The sequence below is a fragment of the Neovison vison genome, chromosome X, assembly GCF_020171115.1.
Source record: "Neovison vison isolate M4711 chromosome X, ASM_NN_V1, whole genome shotgun sequence".
Lineage (NCBI taxonomy): Eukaryota > Metazoa > Chordata > Mammalia > Carnivora > Mustelidae > Neogale > Neogale vison.
In genome coordinates this window covers 84,986,742-85,008,754 of record NC_058105.1, presented here as the reverse complement: position 1 = coordinate 85,008,754, position 22,013 = coordinate 84,986,742, and the positions used below count along the sequence as shown (strand labels likewise).

The 22,013-nt window shown below is 38.0% G+C and overlaps 1 protein-coding gene across 7 annotated transcripts in view; it reads left to right on the top strand.

Moving 5' to 3' along the window:
- Positions 1-22,013, top strand: part of ARHGEF9 (Cdc42 guanine nucleotide exchange factor 9) — a 235,655-nt gene that overhangs the window by 98,157 nt on the left and 115,485 nt on the right. For 6 of the 7 annotated variants that reach the window (XM_044234616.1, XM_044234620.1, XM_044234619.1 and 3 more), the window contains one exon: positions 6,341-6,532. The exons of the other annotated variant lie outside the window; for it this stretch is intronic. In XM_044234616.1, coding sequence (XP_044090551.1) covers positions 6,341-6,532 — 192 coding nt within the window. The remainder of the gene's footprint in view (positions 1-6,340; positions 6,533-22,013) is intronic. 7 annotated transcript variants of the gene reach the window in all.

The following is a 22,013-nucleotide window of genomic DNA, read 5'->3' as shown; positions in this document are numbered from 1 at the left end:
TTTTTAAAAAATTTTAAAATATTTTATTCATTTATTTTGACAGAGAGAAAGATCACAAGTAGACAGAGAGGCAGGCAGAGAGAGAGGGGAAGCAGGCTCCCTGCTGAGCAGAGAGCCCAATGTGGGGCTCGATCCCAGGACTCCGAGATCATGACCTGAGCCGAAGGCAGAGGCTTTAACCCACTGAGCTACCCAGGCGCCCCCTCATTGTGGTTTTGATTTATATTCCCAAGATAGCTAGTGCTGTTGAACATCTTTACATGTGTTTGTTGGCCATTTATGTATCTTCTTTGGAAAAATGTTCAGATACTATGCCCATTTATAAATGGGCTATTTTCCTTTTTATTGTTGAGCTCTATATATTCTGGATACTAGGTCCTTATCCGATATAGTATATGCAAATATTTTCTTCCATTCTGTGGTTTGTTTCACTTTCTTGATGCTATCATTTGCAAAGCAAAATTTTTTAAATTTTAATAAAGTCTAATTTTTTTTCCTTTGGTTGCTTTTGTTTTAGGTGTCATATGCAAGAAATTGTTGCCAAATCCAAGGTCTCAAAAATCTCCTTCTGTGTTTTCTTTTACATATTTTATCATTTTAGCTTTTACACTTAGGTCTTTAATCCATTTTAAGTTAATTTTCATATGTAGTGTGAGGTGTGGGTCCAAGTTTATTCTTTTGCGTATGGATATCCAGTTGCCTCCTCACCATTTGTTGAAAAGACTATATGCTACCCCTTTGAATTGTCTTGACATCTTTGAAAAATATCAGTTTAGCATAAATGTTGGGTATATTTCTGTACTCTCATCAATTTCATTGATCTTTAAATCTGTTATTGTGCCAGTACTACACTCACTTGGTTATAGTAAGTTTTGGCATCAGAAGTGTGAGTCCTCCAACTTTGTTCTTTTTCAGAATCATTTTGGTTATTCTTGTCTTTTGAATTTCAGTATGAAATTTAGAATCAGCTTATCAATTTCTGCCAAGAAACAAGCTGAGAGTTTTGATAGGGATTGTGTTGAATCTGAATCAATTTGCACAATATTACCATCTTAACAATATTAAATTTTCCAATCCATGAACATGAGATATCTTTTTATTCAGTTAGGTCTTTACTTTCTTTCGGCAATGTTTTGCAGTGTTCATTGTGCATGTCTTACACTTCTTTTGTAAAATGTATTCCTGAGGATTTTGTTCTCTCTGATGCTACTTAAATAGGATTGTTTTCTTAATTTTATTTTCAGAAAAACACTTGAATTTGTATGTTGATCTTATATCATGCAACATTGCTGACTTCATTTATTAGTTATAACAGGAATTTTGTGTGTGTGGATTCCTTAGGATTAAATATATATGATTATATATAAAAATTTATATAAATATATTTATTAAAATTATGTCATATGTGAATAGTTTTAATTTTTCTTTCTAATCTGAATTTTTTCTCCAATTGCTCTAGCCCTCAGTATACATGTTGCATGGAAGTGATGTCTGTTCTTGATTGTAGGATGAAAGCATTCAGCCTTCCATCATTAAGTACATTAAATATGGGTGTTCCATAAATTTCTATCAGTTGTTTGAGAATACTTCTTCTTATTCCAAATTTGTTGAATGTTTTCTTTTTTTATCATGAAAAGGTGTTGAATTTCTCTAAGTGTTTTTACTGTGTCTACTGAGATGCTTATGTATTTTTTAAACCTTTATTCCATTAATATGGTGTATTAGATTGACTGATTTTCATGTGTTGAATCAACCTTGCATTCCTGGTATGAATTCCATCTGGTAATGTGGATTTTTTTAAATATATCTGTTACTGGATTTGATTTGCAAATTTTTTAAAATTTTTATTTATTTATTTTCATTTATCTTTTATTTATTTTCAGCATAACAGTATTCATTATTTTTTCACCACACCCAGTTCTCCATGCAATCCGTGCCCTCTATAATAGCCACCACCTGGTACCCCAACCTCCCACCCCCCACCACTTCAAACCCCTCAGATCGTTTTTTAGAGTCCATAGTCTCTCATGGTTCACCTCCCCTTCCAATTTTCCCCAACTCCCTTCTCCTCTCTAACTCCCCATGTCCTCCATGCTATTTGTTATGCTCCACAAATAAGTGAAACCATATGATGATTGACTCTCTCTGCTTGACTGATTTCACTCAGCATAATCTCTTCCAGTCCCATACATGTTGCTAAAAAAGTTGGGTATTCATCCTTTCTGATGGAGGCCTAATACTCCATAGTATATATGGACCACATCTTCCTTATCCATTCGTCCGTTGAAGGGCATCTTGGTTCTTTCCACAGTTTGGCGACCGTGGCCATTGCTGCTCTAAACATTGGGGTACAGATGGCCCTTCTTTTTACGACATCTGTATCTTTGAGGTAAATACCCAGGAGTGCAATTGCAGGGTCATAGGGAAGCTCTATTTTTAATTTCTTGAGGAATCTCCACACTGTTCTCCAAAGAGGTTGCACCAACTTGCATTCCCACCAACAGTGGAAGAGGGTTCCTGTTTCTCCACATCCCCTCCAACACATGTTGTTTCCTGTCTTGTTAATTTTGGCCATTCTAACTGGTGTAAGGTGATATCTCAATGTGGTTTTAATTTGAATCTCCCTGAGAGCTAGTGATGATGAACATTTTTTCATGTGACTGATAGCCATTTGTATGTCTTCATTGGAGAAGTCTCTGATTTGCAAAAATTTTGTTGGGAACTTCTGCATTTCTATTTTTTGAAAGTTTATGAAAGATTGATGTTAATTTTTCTTTAAATGTTTGGTAGACTTCACTAGTGATGCCAATCTGGTCCTTTTGTTGTTGTTGTTGTTTTGTTTTGTTTTTCTTTTTCCCATGTAAGAAATTTTTTTCAAGATTTTTTTTATTTATTTGACAGTGAGAAAGAGAGAGGGAGAGAGCGCACAAGCAGGAGTAGTGGGAGAGAGAGAAGCAGGCTCCTTGCTGAGCAGGGAGCCTGTTATGGGGCTGGATCATGACCTGAGCTGAAGGCAGACTCTTAACCAACTTAGCTACCCATGTGCCCCAAGAAGTTTTTAATTACTCTTTACTTGTCATAGGTTTATTCAGATTTTCTATTTCCTCTTCAGTCATATTCTGTAGTTTTTATCATTCTAGGAATTTATTTCATCAGGTTATCTAATTTTTGGCATACAGTTGTTCATAGTGTTCCCTTGAATCATTTTTTAAAAAATTCTGTTAGCTTGGCAGTAACATTTAGTCTTTTATTCCTGATTTTAATATTTTGGGTTTTCTTCTTTTTCTTTATTTTAACTTTTTTTTCTTTATTTTAGCTTTTTACAAAGCAAATGTATTTCTGTATCTATTGTGTAGTTAAGAAAAAACAAAGGGAAGAAAGGGAAGATATATACAAAATAAAAAAACATATTAAAATGGGGATTTGGTAAGTTGGTAATTCCCTGACATTATTTCTCCTCTATGGGCTTAAGTTTCTTATCAGGAAGTTGATATTTTGGTTCATTGTTGCTGAAATGGTTGAAAGCCTCTGTATTCTATTATTTACATGATCAAGTATGGGATTAAAGACCATGGTTGGGAATATTTGTAGACAGGAAGTAGACCAGTTTGTGAGAAGCCTAGTCTTCCTGGAGGACATAGTAGAAGCTAAGGATGGAAATGAAAATTGAAGCCAAAATATGGTAAGGTTTGAATTCTAGGGTGAGAGATTTGGACTTGGTAATGGGGAACTATTGAGGATTTTGGAGGCTGAGACTAGCCAATCAATGTAATAGTTAAGGAAATTGTTCTGATAATGACAAATGGGAGGAATTAGAATTGGGAGATAACCCAGGGAAATCACCTAGGAGAGGGGACCATGACAGTGGAAATGGAATAGGAAGAGATGAAGACCAGTGATATTTTCTGATTTGGAAAGCACTCCCTGGAACTGCTGAGGCAGGAGGGATGGGGAGGAATTAGAAATCTTGCTCATCCTTGTGTCTTGTAGTTAGTCGTGAGGCAAAGAATAGGTCCAAAATAGACTTTTGTTAAATTGCATTGCATTAACCCAACTTTGCTTAGCGTTCAGTAAAGGTTAAAGAAAATAGTCTTCAAGTACTCTGAGAAGACTTCCAGGAAAGTCTTCCAACTTGCCAGTCTCTAGACATTTGCTTGTCTGAATCCCACTCCGACAGATATCCTGTGTTCCTTCCCACTGGAACTGTTCCAGAGAGTCATCTCATTCCAGCCACCCAAAAGCCAGTATTTTGAATTGACTTGTCTTAAACTCCTGAGAAGAAAATAAATGTTTCATTTTAAATCTCTTAAAAGCCTGCGTTTGGTACACTTTTAATAACAGAGCTTAGCTTACATTGTGAAAAGCTGGGAAAACCTAATGGATTATTATAGGATGAGGCTTTTATTGTTTCACATAGATGACATGTATATGATGTGCTTGCTTCAATGCCTTAGAATCACTTTTTTTTTTTTTTAGAATCACTTTTTGAACAGATCTGTTCCTTGACTAATCATCCTTCGTCACTGCCTATTGATTGTATTATAGGGCAGCTGTTAGCATATTGAAGACACAAAGTTGACCTTTGAAAGATGGAGAGACTTCCAAAAGAACATTTATAAAGGATGAAAGTTTCTGAATGGAGATACATTTTTGCACATTTGGCTGTGTATGCAAAGAGCATTAAAATGAAGTGTTCTTTACTTGCTATGGCCTATGACAAATACATAGACTATATGCTGGTGATATTTCTAGGTTTGCCGGGTGGTAACCAACCCTCATTCTCTATGAGGCAAAAAGAGAGGGGAGAATACACAGAGTTTAGAAATAACTAATGTTCCTCTAGCTCCATCCCAAAGCTTCTGTTGTTCTAAGGCCACTCACCAACAGGCCTTTCTGGTGGCAGAAATAGTGATGCATCTAAATTGCTTGATCTCAGGTTTTGGAGGCAGGAAAATAGAGAAAGTTTGTGCAGGGGGAAAGGGTATGGAAGGGAAAGATGGACTATTGATTAAAGCTGTTGAGACAACTGACAAGCTCTTTGTCTAAGTACCCTGGCAGATTTTACCACTCCTACTAATGTTCCACCCTTCCCTTTTCCCTGACCCCCTGGCCTTCCGCCTTCCTACGACTAGGGAGATAAGGCATCTCCCTGATTTAAGCTGTCATCCCAGATCCAGAAACATCTCACACAGCCTCCCCAAAAGAGGTTTTCTGCAACACTTTGCCTTTATGTTTTGGGATGTATAGTTTCAACACTTACCAACTGTATCTATTTCTGATGATTCTGATAATTCTCAGATCATCGTAGCCCAAGCCCTTCCCTACTCTTTCCTGTTTTCCATAAAACCAGAGGTGCAAAGATGCTAGTACTGTCATTAAGAGCACAGGCTTTGAAGTCAGACCACCTCATTCCTATCCCAGCTTTTTTTGCTTTCCTAACTGTGTGACTTGGGAGATATTCCTTAACTTTTCTGAGTCCCAGTCTCCTCTTCTGTGAAATAGAGATAAGAATGGTATATGCTAGCATAACTGAGTAACATAATTCGTTGAAAACTCTTTGCATAGTGATTGCTGTATAGTAAGTGCTCAATTAACTGTTGCTATTATGTGGTTTGGGGACATTCTGTCATGTCCACTCCAACATTGAAGATGTAGAGATCTTTACATACCTAAGGCATTTTACAGTCAAATTTTAATTATTATTTGTACATCTTTTGGTGTTAATGAACACTGAAGGTCCCGTTTTCAAGATGCTCAGTTCAGTATCCAACTTTGGTTTCCATGCTCATAGGTATTATGTTTGATCAATACCTGAGATATATAGCTTCATCTTTTTTTTTTTTCTTTTAAATCCAGCTGTGCTACTTACATATGCTCAAGCACAAATGAGTTCTGTTTGGGGCACCTGGGTGGCTCAGTCAGTTAAGCATTTGCCTTTGGCTCAGGTCATGATCTCAGGGCCCTGGGATTGAGCCCCACATCATCTCCCTTCTTGGCAGAGTATATTTCTCCCTCTCCTTCTGTGTACTCTCTCTCTCAAATTAAAAACAATGGGTTCTGTTTGATGTAACTCTTTTCTCCTCTGAGATCTTAGATAAGAAACCTCTCAGAGATAATTTAGTTGTATCATTCCACATCCTTCATTTCTCAGATAGGTCATCAGAGGCCTAGAGAGGATTAAAATCATGCATAAAGCCAGCAAGCCACATAGAGTCAAACCAGGGGCCTCTGGTTGAGTGTTCTCTGAATACTTGAAGAATTTAGTTTATCCTTTTTTTTAGCCTGGCTAGAAACTTTTCAAAGAAGGAAACTATTATTATTCTTTTGCCTGCTTCCACAGCTCTGGGTGAACCAGGAGGATGGGGTGGAGGAAGGGCCCAGTGATGTGCAGAATGGGCACCTGGACCCCAACTCAGACTGCCTCTGTCTGGGCCGGCCACTACAGAACCGGGACCAGATGCGAGCCAATGTCATCAATGAGATCATGAGCACCGAACGTCATTATATCAAGCACCTCAAGGACATTTGTGAGGTAGGCCCAGCTGTGATAGTGTATGTGGGGGCACCCAGGGTGGGGTAGAGGACATTTTCATGAAGAACCAACAACGCTGCTGAGCTTTCCTGTGACAGTTCCAAGATATTGAAGAGCACCTGGATTGGCCTCCTATATTCTGCTCAGTGGGTGAAATAGCTCCCTTGGAGCTTCTCAGTCCCTGTATCAGTTTCTCTTTCTCTAAGTTTCATCTTTCATTTTCATATTCCTTCTTTCTCTATGTCTCGCTGCTTCCCTCACCCCATCTTCCCTTCCCTCAGTCTCTACCTGTATGCTTTTAGCTTCTGATTTGGCTGTTGCCACACCACATAAGAGCCTGACTTCATTCATTAAAGCACAGACACATCTCCCTCCAACTCAGTGGTTCACAAACCTAAATGTACACAACAGTCCCTGGTGTGCCTTGTTGAACATGCAAATTCCAGCCTCCTCTGCCTCCCCAAAGTTGTGAAATCTCAGTCTGGGGTAAACCAAGTCATCTCTATGTCTAAGAGGCATTCCTATTGAAACTGATGCTATTGGTCCTCTTCCTTCACTTGAAGAACATTTGAATAGTGCTTATGGGGAGGAATCTGGAGGAGATAAGGATGGAGTAGATAAATCCCAGCTCCTTCAACATGCCACTTTGCTCCCCAGATGTGGCTCCACATTCCCTGACTCTATCCCTTCCATCTCTCTAACCTGAATGAGAGCCCTTTTTCTTATCCTCTCTTGAGCTCATGAGACAAGCTGACATTTTCAAAGGGCATATTACTGAACAGTTTGGGAATACCAATGGGAAATGGAGGAAAGAATGTTTTAAAAAATCTCTCTCTCCACCCCCCCCTCTCTCTCTCTCACACACACACACACACACACACACATATAATATTCTGCTTGACCCGGGAAAACTCTGCTTTGAATATGTTTATCCCCTTCTTTCCAGATGAGGGGTCAGGTCCTAATATCTGTCCCCTGAGTGCTATTGAGTGAGGTCAGGACCTGCTCTGGAATCAATAATACAGATTTAACACTTTTAAAAGTTCTTGTTTCTTTAGAATATTGTTACCCAATAGAACTCCCTATGGTGATAAAATACTTCTGCATTCTCCAATGTGGTACTGACAAGCCAGCCTTCTATGGCTATTGAGTGGTTGAGACATGGCTAGTACGATTGAGAAATGTAATTTTAAATTTTATTTAGTTTTAATTTAAATAGACACATGACTAAATGGCACCCACATTGGACAGTGCAGATCTAGAAAGATCAAATCCAGGGACTATGGGCCTTAATTTTTTTCACCTCAACTCATTTTTTTCCTCCCTTCTGGGGAGGTTGATGGTTATCTCCACTTCCCCTCTATGAAGCAGTAGAGTAGAAAGAACAACCCTGTGGGGACATGGAATGCTCATTTTCACATCCTGACTTAGTCACTTAGGATCTCCGTGGCCTTGAAGTTGCCCCTTAACTCCTCTTTTTATTTTTCTGATTTGTCCAGTGGGCTTAACCACACCAAAGCCTTAAGTTCTTGATAAACTAAGTAAACATAATATTATAGTCATTTGTAAAAAGGTAGTTTTCTTTTTCTTTCCTTTTCATCTATTCACCCAACCATCCATGTCTTTCTTTTATCTTTTCCTCTTCCTTACCTTCATACAAATAGCTGAAAATTACCCTCTGAAATGTGCTATGTGGCATTGGGAATCAAACCACTGATATGACATTCATTCAGCAAACATATAATAGAGTTGTTCTCCACACTAGCCTTGGACATATCTCTTATCCTCAAAGTGTTCTGCTCTAGACTGGCATCTGAATCACCTGGGGGCTTGTTAGAAATACAGAATCTTTAGCTCCTCTTCAGACCTACCAAGTAAAATTCTGCATTTTAACAAGGTTCCTATTTGACTTACATTATATATTAAAGTTTAAGGAGCACTGCTATAAAATGCTAGCTGTCTTGTAATGGCATAGGGTCTGTCTGATATTTACCTGACAGCTGAGGGATGCAATCAAGATCTAAGTTGGGTCATATCACTCCTCTGCTCAAAACCATATGACGGCTGACAATCTCTCCTTGAGTAAAAGTCAGTTTCTTACTATTACTTACAAAGTCCTGTGTGATCAACATATTCTTACCTCTATGACTTCATCTCCATCACCTTTCCCATATTCGGTCCCTACTCCAGACACTCTGGTCTTTTGCTGTTCCTAAAAAAAATGTCTGGCATACCCCTTGCAACAGATTTTGGACTGGCTTTTCTCTCTGCCTAGAGCACTCCTGCTCCTGATATCTTCATGGTTCCCATTTCCACCTCCTTCAAGTCTTTATTCAGATATCACCTTCTCCTTGAGATCTTCCTTGAACTTTCTATTTAAAAATATAATTGCCCTGTCTCTCCCTCTTTCCTGCTTTATTTTGCTCTATTTTACATATTGCTAGCTGACATATTGTATGTTTTGCTTACATGTTTTCCTTATTGCTCTTCTCTCCTATAGAGTATAAATTCCATGAAGGGCAGGGGATTTTACCTGTTAATTTACTGATATTTCCCCAATACCTAGCACAGAGAGGATCATTGCAAAGTAAACTGTCTGCAACAAGATCTCCAGCTCAGAGAGAAGCCACAGACTGCTCTTCTCTGAATCCTCCAGAACACACTGTCTCCTCCTCTGGAGAGGAACCTAGCACAGTTCCTGGCACATGGCACATGCTCAGTAAATACTGTTGGAAGTTAAAATTAAATACAAGGGCTCTAAGGGGGCAAGATGACAGAGGAGTAAGGGATCCTATTCCAGTTGGTCCCCTGGATTGAGCTGGATATCTACCAGAGCTCTCTGAACACCCATGAAATCAGCCTGAGATGTAAGATTACACACTTCTGGATCTGTATGGGTGCAGAGGCTCATCAGTTGAAAGGTACAAAGGACAGAGTTGGAATTGCACAGACAGATATCAGAGAATAAACAGAAGGGTGAGGGAGCCACCAGAAATGAGCCACTGGAAAGTAATACCCCAATGTGAAAGTGCTCCTGCCTTTGGGGACCAGCTCTAGCTTAGAAACCAGTGGCTGCAAGATGGAAAGGGACTGATAACAGCACTCAAACAGAACAAAGGGACTTAAGGGAAAATTCTTGGGACCAGGTAGCCACAGGCGCAGACCTAAGCCTACTGACCTGGGACCAGCCACAGCTGCTGCCCACCCATGCTTGAGAGGATCCAGCTGGACATGAGTCCTGGGAATGGCAGCCACCAGGACTGGGCTCACCCAGACAAGTATCACTTGCGTTTTTGATGGCACAGGGGTACAGAGACAAGCAGGGGCCTCAGATGACCACTGAGAGGGTCACTGAGGGTGCTTCCTGCCTGTGAGAGTCTGCAGTATTCAACAGGGCTTGCGGAGGTGGAGACAGTGTGTTCTGGAGGATTCAGAGAAGAGCAGTCTGTGCCTTCTCTCTGAGGCAGAGATCTGGGTGCAGACAGTTTATTTTGCTCTGACTCTCTCTGAAAAGGCATGGAAAGCCACCAAAGAACAAAAACCTCCAGAGAACAAAAGCCCATAAAACTGATTTCCACAGAGCCCAGGCCCTTGATAGGGGGCAGGGCAACTCCACCCAAGCAGGATAGACTGAAAAACAACACCGCAGGCCCCTACCTCAGAAGACATGCTGAAAGAACAAGAAGACGACAAACACAGGGTCCCCCATAAAACTGTAAAAACCCAATCTAGGGGAAAAGAGTATATTAAGCTACTGGTATTGCCTCATAGACTATATTTCATAGAGAAAATGTTTGTCTTTCTTTTTTAAAATTCTTTCTCATGATTCTTCTTTTTTTTATTTTTTACCCACTCACCATTTCAACTAGATGTTTAATATAACATATTCCATAATAACATTTTGACTTGAAGTTTTTCATATATATAATATTTTTCCTTTTTCTTTTTTAATAGATAGATAGATAGATAGATACAAGCTTCAGTGTAGTGCTTTTTTCCCTACTCAATACTATCTTTATATATTTATACACCAGTTTTAATTATCCTTATCTCTGGAAAGTTGAGTTCTTTAACAAAGATACCAAGGTATACCCAGGAAGAACTGAAATACCTTTCCTTGCCCAAATATCAGGGATTATAACCAGCCTCCCTTCACACCTCCCCTATTTATTTTTTATTCTTTTGTCAGTCTTTTTGTTTATTTGTTTGCTTTTGTTTTTGTACTTTATAAATCTTACACTTGGGGCTCATTTGGGCTGTTTTTTTTTCTTTTTTCTTTTGTTGGGCTTTTGTTTGTTTGTTTTGTTTTTGTACTTTATAAATCTTATTCTTGGGTCTTATGTTGGCTGGATTTTTTTTTCTTTTTGGTGGTAACATCTGATTGCTCTGAAACCTCCCAGGGTGCACTTTGCCTGGATAGTGATTGTTATTTTTAGCTGTGCATCACCTCAACCACAACTCAACAGAATGACAAGTAGGAGGAATTCCCAACAAAGGAAAGACCTAGAGACAATGGCCTCTCCAGCAGATCTAATGGATGGATATGGATCTAAGCAAGATGTCAGAAATAGACTTCAGGGTAGCAGTTAAATAGACAATAGTGAGGCTAGAGAAAGCTATTAATGGCAACAGAGATTTGTTAAGGGCAAAAGTGAGAGCAGATCTGGCAGAACTTAAAAATGCTATCAATGAGATCGAATCTAATTTAGATACTCCAACAGTTAGGGTAAATGAGGCAGAAGAATGAGTTAGTGATCTTTAAGACAAACTGATAGAGAAGAAGGATCAGAAGGAGGCCTGGAACAAGCAACATAAAGTCCATGAAAACAGAATTAGAGAAATTGATGACACCATGAAACGTTCCACTGTCAGAATTACTGGGATTCCTGACAGGGTGGAGAGAGAGAAAGGGCTAGAACATATACTTGACCATATAGTAGCTGAGAACTTCCCTAATCTGGGGAATGAAACAACTGATTGTGTTCTAGAGGCAGACAGGACAGTCTTCAAAGATCAATGAGGGCAGATCAATCCTCTGCATGTGATGGTAAAACTCAAAAATCTTAGAACCAAATAAACCATTTTAAGGGCAACTAGGGGGAAGATATTCCTTATATACAGAGGGAGGAACATCAGAATAACATCAGACCTGTACAGAGACCTGGCAAGCCAGAAGGGGCTGGCAACACATATTCAGGGTAATATATATGAACAATATGCAGCCAAGAATTTGTTATTCAGCAAGGCTGTCATTCAGAATAGTTGGAGAGATAAGAAGCTTCCAGGACTGGCCCAGATTGAAAGAATATGCGACCACTAAGCTGGCCTTGCAAGATATATTAAGGGGGTTCTATAAAAGCAGAAAAAAAAACCCAAGAGTGATACAGAACAGAGATGTAAAGAGACAATCTATAGAAATAAGGACTTCATGGCAAAATGATGAAAAACCCTATCTATCAATAGTCACCCTCAATGTGAATGGCCTAAATGCTCACATAAAATGGCACAGATAGTAGACTGGATGAAAAGACAGGACACATCCATATGCTGTCTACAAGAGACTCATTTTGAACCTAAAGATACATCCAGATTGAAAGTCAAGGGATCTTTCATGCCAACAGACTATAAAAGAAAGATGGGGTAGCAATTCCCCTATCAGGCAAACTAGATTTTAAGATAAAGACAGTAGTAAGAGATACAGAAGGACAATATATCATTCTTAAATTGTATACCCAACAAGAAGATGTAACAATTTTAAGTATCTATGCCCCCAACATGGGAGCAGCCAACTGTTCACCAAAATAAAGAGACATATTGATAATGTTAATTGTAGGAGATCTTAACACTCCACTCTCAGCGATAGATCAACTAAGCAGAAAATCAAAGAAACAAGAGCTTTAAATGATACACTGGACAAGATGGACCACATAGATATGTACAGAACATTCCACGCTAAAACAACAGAATACCCATTCCTCTCAAGCACGCATGGAACTTGCTCCAGAATAGACCACATACTGGTTCACAGGTCAGGTCTCAACCAATACCAAAAGACTGAGTTTATTCCCTCCATATTCTCAGACCACAGTGCTTTGAAACTGGAACCAACCACAAGAAAAAGTTTGGAAGAAATTTAAATACTTGGAAGGTAAAGACCATCCTGCTCAAGAATGTTTGGATCAATCAGGAAATCAAAGAAGAACTTAATCAATTCATGGAAACCAATGAGAATGAAGACACATTGATTCAAAACCTATGGGATAGAACAAAGGTGGTCCTAAGGGGGAAAAACATACCCATCCAAGACTTAGTCAAAAAAATAGAAAAATCTATTTCTATTTCTACATAGAATACACAAACTATCTTTAAATCTTAAAGATCTAGAGAATCAACAACAAATTAAACTTAACCTAGGCACGGGAAGGGAAATAATTAAGATTAGAGCAGACATCAATGAATCAGAAACCAGAAATACAGTAGAACAAATTAACAAAACTGGAAGCTGGTTCCTTGAAAAATTTAGTAAGTTTGATAAACCACTGGCCAAACTTATCCAAAAGAAAAGAGAAATGACCCAAATTAATAAAATTATGAATAAAAGGGGGAGATCGTGACTAACACTGAGGAAGTGGAAACAATCATCAGAAATTATTATCAATTGCTATGCCAATATGTTAAGCATCCTAGAAATGGCTGCATTCCTAGAAATCTATAAACATCCAAGACTGAAAAGGAAGAACTTGACAACCTGAAAACACGAATAACTAGTAACGAGATTGAAACAGTGATCAATAACCCCCAAAACAAGAGTCCAGCACCCGACGGATTCCCTGGGGAATTCTACCAAACATTCAAAGAAGAAATCATACCTGTTCTCCTGAAGCTGTTTCAAAAATATAGAAACAGAAGGAAAACTTCCAGACTGTTTCTAGGAGGCCAGCATTATTTTTATCCCCAAACCAAGCAAAGATCCCATAATAAAGGAGAATTTCAGACCAATATACCTGATGAATATGGATGCCAAATTTCTCCACAGGATCCTACCTAATAGGATCCAAGAATATATTGAAAGGATTATGCATTGTGACCAGGTGGGATTTATCCCTGGGATGCACGGGTGCTTCAACATTCATAAATCAATCATGTGATAGAACACATAAATAAGAGAAGAGACAAGAATCGTATGGCCCTCTTAATTGATGCAGAGAAAACATATGACAAAATACAGCATCCTTTCCTGATTAAAACTCTTCAGAGTATAAGGATATAGGGAACATTCCTCAGTTTCATAAAATCAGTCTATGAAAAAACCACAGTGAATATCATTCTCAGTGGGGAAAAGCTGAGAACCTTCCCATTGAGATCAGGAACACAACAAGGATTCCCACTCTTCCCGCTATTGTTCAACATAGTATTAGAAGTCCTAGCAACAACAATCAGAAAGCAAAAAGAAATAAAAGGTGTTTAAATTGGCAAAGTAGAAGTAAACCTCTCTCTTTTTGGAGATGACATGATACTTCATAGGGAAATCCCAGAAGTCTCCAACCCCAAATTACTAGAACTTATACAGCAATTCAGTAATGTAGCAGGGCACAAAATCAATACACAAAAATTGGTTGCTTTCTCATACAAGAAGAATGAAACCACCAAAAGATAAATTAGAGAATCAATTCCATTTACAATAGCACCCAAAACTATAAGATATCTCAGAATAAACCTAAGGAGGTAAAGTATCTGTACTCTAGGAACTACAAAACACTCATGAAAGAAACTGAAGAAGACATAAAAAGATGGAAAAACATTGCATTCTCATGGATCAGAAGAATATATATACTCTCTCTCTCTCTCTATATATATATATATACATATATATAGATATATTATATCTATATAATATGTATGTATAATACATAATATGTATATATGTATATATAGATGGAAAAACATTGCATTCTCATGGATCGAAGAATATATATACTCTCTTTCTCTCTCTCTCTCTATATATATATACACACATATATATGTATCTTTCTGCAGTTACATTGTTAGATATATTATATCTATATATGTGTATATATATATATATATATATATATATATATACATACTCTAGAAACTACAGAATACTTATGAAGGAAACTGAATAAGACTCAAAAATTTAGAAAAATGTTCCTTGCTCATGGATGGGAAAAATAAACATCATTAAAATGACTTTTCTGCCAAGAGCAATCTATATTTTCAATGCCATTCCAATCAAAATACCAACAGCATTTTTCAAAATGCTCGAACAAACAATCCTAAAATTTTAATGGAACCAGAAAAGACCCCAAATCACAAAGGAAATGTTGAAAAAGAAAAAGCTGGGGGCGTCATGTTGCCTGATTTCAAGCTATATTACAAAGCTGTAATCACCAAGACAGCATGGTATTGCCACAAAAACAGACAAATAGAACAGTGGAAGAGAATAGATAGCCCAGATATGGACCTTCAACTGTACGGTCAACTAATCTTTGACAAAGCAGGAAAAGCATATGCAATGGAAGAAAGACAGTCTCTTCAATAAATGGTGCTGGTAAAACTGGACAGCTATATACAGAAGAACGAAACTCAACAATTTTCTTACACTATACAGAAAGATAAACTCTACATGGGTAAAAGACCTCAATGTGAGACAGGAATCCATCAAAATCCTAGAGGAGATCATAGGCAGTAACCTTCTCAACATTGGCCACAGCAACTTATTTCAAGACATGTCTCCAGGGGAATCTCAGTAGCTCAGTTGGTTAAGTGACTGCCTTCAGCTCAGGCCGTGTTCCTGGAGTTCCAGGATTTTGTCCCCCATTGGGCTCCCTGAGAGCACTTCTCCCTCTGACCTTCTCTCCTCTCATGCTCTCTCTCTCTCTCTTATTCTCTCTCTCCCATAAATAAATAAAATCTTAAAAAAAAGACAGGTCTCCACAGGCAAGGGAAACAAAAGCAAAAATTTACTTTCAGGAGTTCATCAAGATGAAAACCTTCTGCACAGCAAAGGAAACAGTAAAACAAAGAGATGACCCACAGAATGGGAGAAGATATTTGCAAATGGCACTACAGACAAAGGGCTGATATTCAAGATGTATAAGAAACTTCTTAAACTTAACACCCAAAAACAATAATCAAGTCAAAAATTGGGCAGAAGACGTGAGCAGACACTTGTCCAAAGAAGACATACAAATGCCTCATAGACACATCAAAAAGTTCACCATCATTAGCCATCAGGGAAATTCAAATCAAAACCATATTGAGATACCACCTTACACCAGTTAGAATGGAAAAAGTTGACAAGACAAGAAAGAACAAATGTTGGAGAAGTTGTGATGAAAGGGGAACCCTCTTACACTGTGGGAATGCAAATTGGTGCAAGTATTTTGGAAAATAGTGTGGAGGTTTCAAAAGTAGAACTATGTATGACCCAGCAATTGCACTACTAGGTATTTACCCCAAAGATACAGATGTAGTGAAAAGAAGGACCATATGCACACCAATGTTCATAGCAGCAATGCCCACAATAGCCAAAATGTGGCAAAAGCCAAGATGCCTTCAAAAGACGAATGGATTAAGAAGGGATGGTCCATATATACAATGGAATAATATGCCTCCATCAGAAAGGATGAATACCCAATTTTTGCATCAACATGTATGGGACTGAAAGAGATTATGCCAAGTAAAAAAAGTCAAACAGAAATAGCCAATTAACATATGCTTTTACTTATTTGAGGAAGATATGGTATAGCATGGAGGACATTAAGAGAAGGGAAAAATGAAGGAGGAGAAATCAGAGTAGGAGAAGAACAATGAGAGACTATGGACTTTGAGAAACAAAATGAGCATTTTAGAAAGGAGGGGCATAGGGGAAATGGTGAGCCTGTGGTTGGGTATTAAAGAGGGATTGCATGGAGCACTGGGTGCTATACGCAAACAATGAATCATGGAGCACTACATCAAAAACTAATGATGCACTGTATGTTTAATAACATAACAATAAAAAATAAGAAAAAATATAGTTGCTTACATGCATGTATTATCTTCAGCAAGGTATATTTACATCTTATGCCATGTGATTTTCCAATAGGGCAGATGATATTAGCCTTATTCCTATTTTCTAGAGTAACAGACTTAAGTCTCTAATGTACAAAATTACCTTTTCAGAGTTCTCACTGGCACTGGCCCAGTAGAGTCCTTTCATCTTAGAAGGATCTTTCGTTCTCAACTTCCAAACATCTTGGCCTCTTCTTATAGGTCACAAGCTCAGTATAGCAACAGAGGTATTTATCCTTTCTGATGGCTGAGTAATATTTCATTGTATATGTGAACCACATTTTCTTTATCCATTCATCTGTTGAAGGACATCTTGGCTCCTTCATAGTTTGCCTATTATGGATATTGCTGCTATGAACATTTGGGGTACATATGTCCATTCCTTTCACTATATCTGTATCTTCAGGGTTTATACCTAGTAATGCAATTCCTGGGTAGTAGGGTAGCTCTATTTAATTTTTTGAGGAACCTCCATACTGTTTTCTAGAGTGACTGGAACAGCTTGTGTTCCCACCAGTGGTGTAAGAGGGTTCCCCTTTTTCCACATCCTCGCGAGCATTTGTGGTTTCCTCTTTCATTAATTTTTGCCATTCTAACTGGTGTATAGTGGTATCTCAATGAGGTTTTTATTTATATTTCCCTGATAACTAGTGATATTGAACTTTTTTTCATGTGTCTTTTATCCATCTAAATGTCTTCTTTGAAGAAATGTCTGTTCATGTCTTCTGCCCATTTTTTTGACTTGATTATTTATTTTCTGGGTGTTGAGTTGGAGAAGTTCTTTATATATCTTGGATACTAGCCCTTTATCTGTAGTGTCATTTGGAAATATCTTTTCCCATTCCATGGGTTGCCTCTTTGTTTCATTGACCATTTGCATTGCTGTTCAGAAGCCTTTTAGCTTCATGAAGTCTCAAAAATACATTTTTGGTTTTGTTTCCCTTGCCTTTGGAGACATGTCTTGAAAGTAGTGTGGCTGATGGTGAAGAGGTTACTGCCTGTGTTCTCCTCTAGGATTTTAATGGATTCCTGTCTCACATTGAGGTTTTCCATTCATGTAGAGTTTATCTTTCTGTGTGGTGTAAGAGAATGGTCGAGTTTCATTCTTCTGCATATAGCTATCCAATTTTACCAGCACCATTTATTGAAGAGACTGTCTTTCTTCTATTGAATTTTTTTTTCTGCTTTTTCAAAAATTAGTTGACCATAGAGTTGAGGGTCCATATCTGGGCTCTCTATTCTCTTCTATTGATCTATTTGACTGTTTTTGTGGCACTATCATACTGTCTTGGTGATCATAGCTTTGTAATAAAGCTTGGAATCAGGCAATGTGATGCCCATGAAGCTTTGTTTTTCTTTTTCAACATTTCTATGGCAATTTGGGGTCTTTTTTAACTCCATACAAATTTTAGGATTATTTATTCTAGCACTTTAAAAATGTCACTGAGGGGCACCTGGGTGGCTCACTGGGTTAAGCCTCTGCCTTCGGCTCAGGTCATGATCCCAGGGTCCTGGGATCGAGCCCTGCATCAGGCTCTCTGCTCAGTGTGGAGCCTGCTTCCCTCTTTCTCTGCCTGACTCTCTGCCTACTTGTGATCTCTGTCTGTCAAATAAATAAATAAATAAATAAATAAATAAATAAATCTTTTAAAATGTCACTGATATTTTGATTGGGATGGCATTGAAAGTATAGATTGCTCTCAGCAGCATAGATATTTTAACAATGTTTATACTTCTGATTCATGAGCAGGGAATGCTTTATTAAGGTGGTTTTTTTTTTGGTGTGTGTGTGTGTGTGTTATTCAGTTTCCTTCTGTAATTTTTCTGTAGTTTCAGGAGTAGAGATCATTTCCCTCTTTGTTTATGATTATTTCAAGTTATCTGAAGGTTGTTGGTGCCATTGTAAATGGAATGATTTCCTAATTTCTCTTTCTGCAGTTACATTGTTAGCATATAGGAAAGGAACTGATATCTGTTCATTCATTTTGTATTCTGCCACATTGCTGAATTGCTGTAAGAGTTCTAGTAATTTGGTGGTGGAGTCTTTCAGGTTTTCCACATAAATTATCATGTCACCTGTGAAGAGAGAGTTTGACTTCTTCTTTTCCAATTGGAATACATTATATTTCTTTTTGTTTTCTGGTTGCTGTTTCTAGGACTTGTAGTACTATGTTGAACAATAGTGGTGAGAGTGGGTATCATTGTAATGTTCCTAATGTTAAGGTAACAGCTCTCAGCTTTTCCTCATTGAGAATGATGTTCACTATAGGCTTTTCATAGATGGATTTTATGAAATTGAGGAATGTTCCCTTAATCCCTATGCTCTGAAGAGGAGCATAATCAGGAAAAGTTGCTATATTTTGCCAAATGCTTTCTCTGCATCAATTGAGAGGACCATGTGGTTCTTGGCTTTTCTCTTATTTATGTGTTGTATCACACTGATTGATTTATGAATGTTGAAGCACCCTTGCATCCCAGGGATAGATCCCATCTGGTCACAATGCATAATTCTTTCAATGTATTCTTGGTTCCTTTGAGCTAGGAGATCTTGTGGAGAATTTTGCATCCATATTCCTGGGGATATTGTTTCATAATTCTACTTTTTATGGGGTCTTTGCCTTTTTTGGGGATCAGGGTAATGCTGGGTTCATAGAATGAGTTTGGAAGTTTTGCTTCTGTTTATTGTTGAAACAGCTTCAGGAGAATAGGAATTATTTCTTCCTTGAATATTTGGTAGAATTCCCTAAAGAATCCATCAGACCCTGGACTCTTGTTTTTTGGGAGGTTATTATTATTTTTTTAATCACTGCTTCAATCTCACTCCTGGTTATTTTTCTATTCAGGTTGTCAATTTATTCCTGTTTCCATCTTGGTTGTTTATAGATTTCCAGGTAGGCATCCATTTCTTCCAGGTTGCTTAATTTATTGGCGTATAGTTGTTGATAATAATTTCTAGTAATTCTTACTATTTCCTTGGTGTTAGTCATGATATCTCCCATTTCATTCATAATTTTATTAATTCGGGTTCTTTTTCTTTTCTTTTGTCTAAGTCCAGCCAGTGCTTTATTAATTCCTTCAAAGATCCAGCTTCCTGTTTTGTTGATCTGCTCTACTGTATTTCTGGTTTCTAATGCACTGATCTCTGCTTTAATCTTAATTACTTCTCCTCTTATGCATGGCTTAGGCTTTATTTGCTCTTATTTCTCCAGTTCTTTAATATCTAAAGCTAATTTGTGTTTGGGATCTAACTTTTGAGTGAGGCTTGGATGGGTATATATTTTCCCCTTTGGACCACCTTTGCTCTATCTGATATGTTTTTGGGTCAGTGTATCTCCATTCTTATTGGTTTCCATGAATTGATTAAGTTCTTCTTTGATTTCCTGGTCGACCCAAACATTCTTGAGCAGGATGGTCTTTAGCTGCCAAGTGTTTGGATATCTTCCAAACCTTTTTTTTTTTTTTTTTTTTTTTTTTTGTGGTTGAGTTCCAGTTTCAAAGCACTGTGGTCTGAGAATATCCAGGGAATAATCTCGGTCTTTTGGTATCGGTTGAGACGTGATTCATGACCCAGTGTGTGGTCTATTTTGGAGAAAATTCCATGTGCTTTCAAGAAGAATGAGTATTCTGTTGTTTTAGTTTGGAATTTTCTGTATATATCTATGAGGTCCATCTGGTCCAATGTGTCATTCAAAACTCTTGTTTCTTTGTTGATTTTCTGCTGAGATGATCTGTCTATTATTTAGAGTGGCATGTTAAGATCCCCTACAATTAGTGTATCCTTATCAATTTGACTCTTTATTTTAGATTTTCTCGGTGGACAGACCCCTTAAGAATGATGTAGTGTCCTTCTTTATCTCTGACTACAGTCTTTAGTTTAAAATCTAATTTTTCTGCTATGAGAATCACTACCCCAGCATTCTTTTGAGGCCCGTTGGCTTGAAAGATGTTTTTCCACCCCTTCACTTTCAGTCTGGATATATCTTTAGGTTCAAAATGGATCTCTGGGATGCCTGGGTGGCTCAGTCAGTTAAGCCACTGCCTTTGGCTCAGCTCATGATCCCAGGGTCCAGGAATCAAGTCCTGCATCAGGCCCCTTGCTTAGCAGGGAGCCTACTTCTCTCTCAGCCTCTGCCTGCCACTCTGCCTGCTTGTGTACTCTCTCGCTCGCTCTCTCTCTCTCTCTCTCTGACAAATAAATAAATAAATATAATCTTTTAAAAAATATATCTCTTGTAGACAGCATATGGATTTATCATGTTATTTTACCCAGTCTGCAACTGGGTAAATGACAACCCTGTGTCATTGTAGGGGATCATTTATGCCATTCACATTGAGAATGATTATTGAAAGATAAGTTTTTATTGAAATCATATTGCCTGTGAAGTTCTTGTTTCTATAGATTGTCTCTATAAATTTCTGTTCTATATCACTCTTGTGGTCTTTCTCCTTTTGTGGAATAGCCCTTAATATTTCTTGGAAGACCATCTTGGTGGTCACGTATTCTTTCAGTTTCTGCTGGTCTTTTCTCCCAGTCTAAGAATTCCTTTCCATCCAATCTTAATGATAGTCTTGGCGGATAAAGTATCATTGGGTTCCTGTTCTTCTCATTTAGTACCCTGAATATGTCTTGCCAGCCCTTTCTGGTTTGCCCAGTCTTTGTGGAGAAGACTGACATTATTCTGACATTCCTCCCTTTGTATGTAAGAAATCTCTTCCCCCTTGCCACCTTCAAGATTGTTTCCTTGGATCTAAGATTTGTAAATTGTATTATATGTTGTGGCATCTGTCTGTTCTTATTGAACTTGGCATGGGTCTTCTCTGCCTCTTGGATACAAATGCTTGTTTCCTACCTGAAATTAGAGAAGTTCCCAGCTACAATTTGCTCAAACATATCTTCTAGACCACCCCCCCTCCCTGTGTCTCTCTCTACCCCCTCAGGGATCCTGATAATTCTGATATTGGAATGTTTCATTGAGTCACTAATCTCTCAGTGATTCCTTGCATTTTACTTTATTTTTGCCATGCTATCTCAATTTCCTACTTTTCTATCATCTTATCCCCTATCTCACTAACTCATTCTTCTTCCTCATTTACTGTGGCAGTCAGAGTATCCAGTTTAGATTGCATTTCATTCATAGCATTTTAACTTTCCACCTGATTAGACCCCAGTTCTGCCCTTAGAGATTCTATATTGTGGTTAATATTTTTCTCAAGCCTAGATATGGCCTTGATAGTTGTTACTCTGAAGTCAATTTCTGACATCTTCTTTATATTAATATCTATTCTGTTACAAAGGCCACGGTGTCTGGTCATTCCTTTGTTGGGGGTTCCTCCTCTTAGTCATTCTGTTGAGAGGTACATGAGGGAATTACAGAGTCCGTTTTATTGACCGTAAACCAAGCAA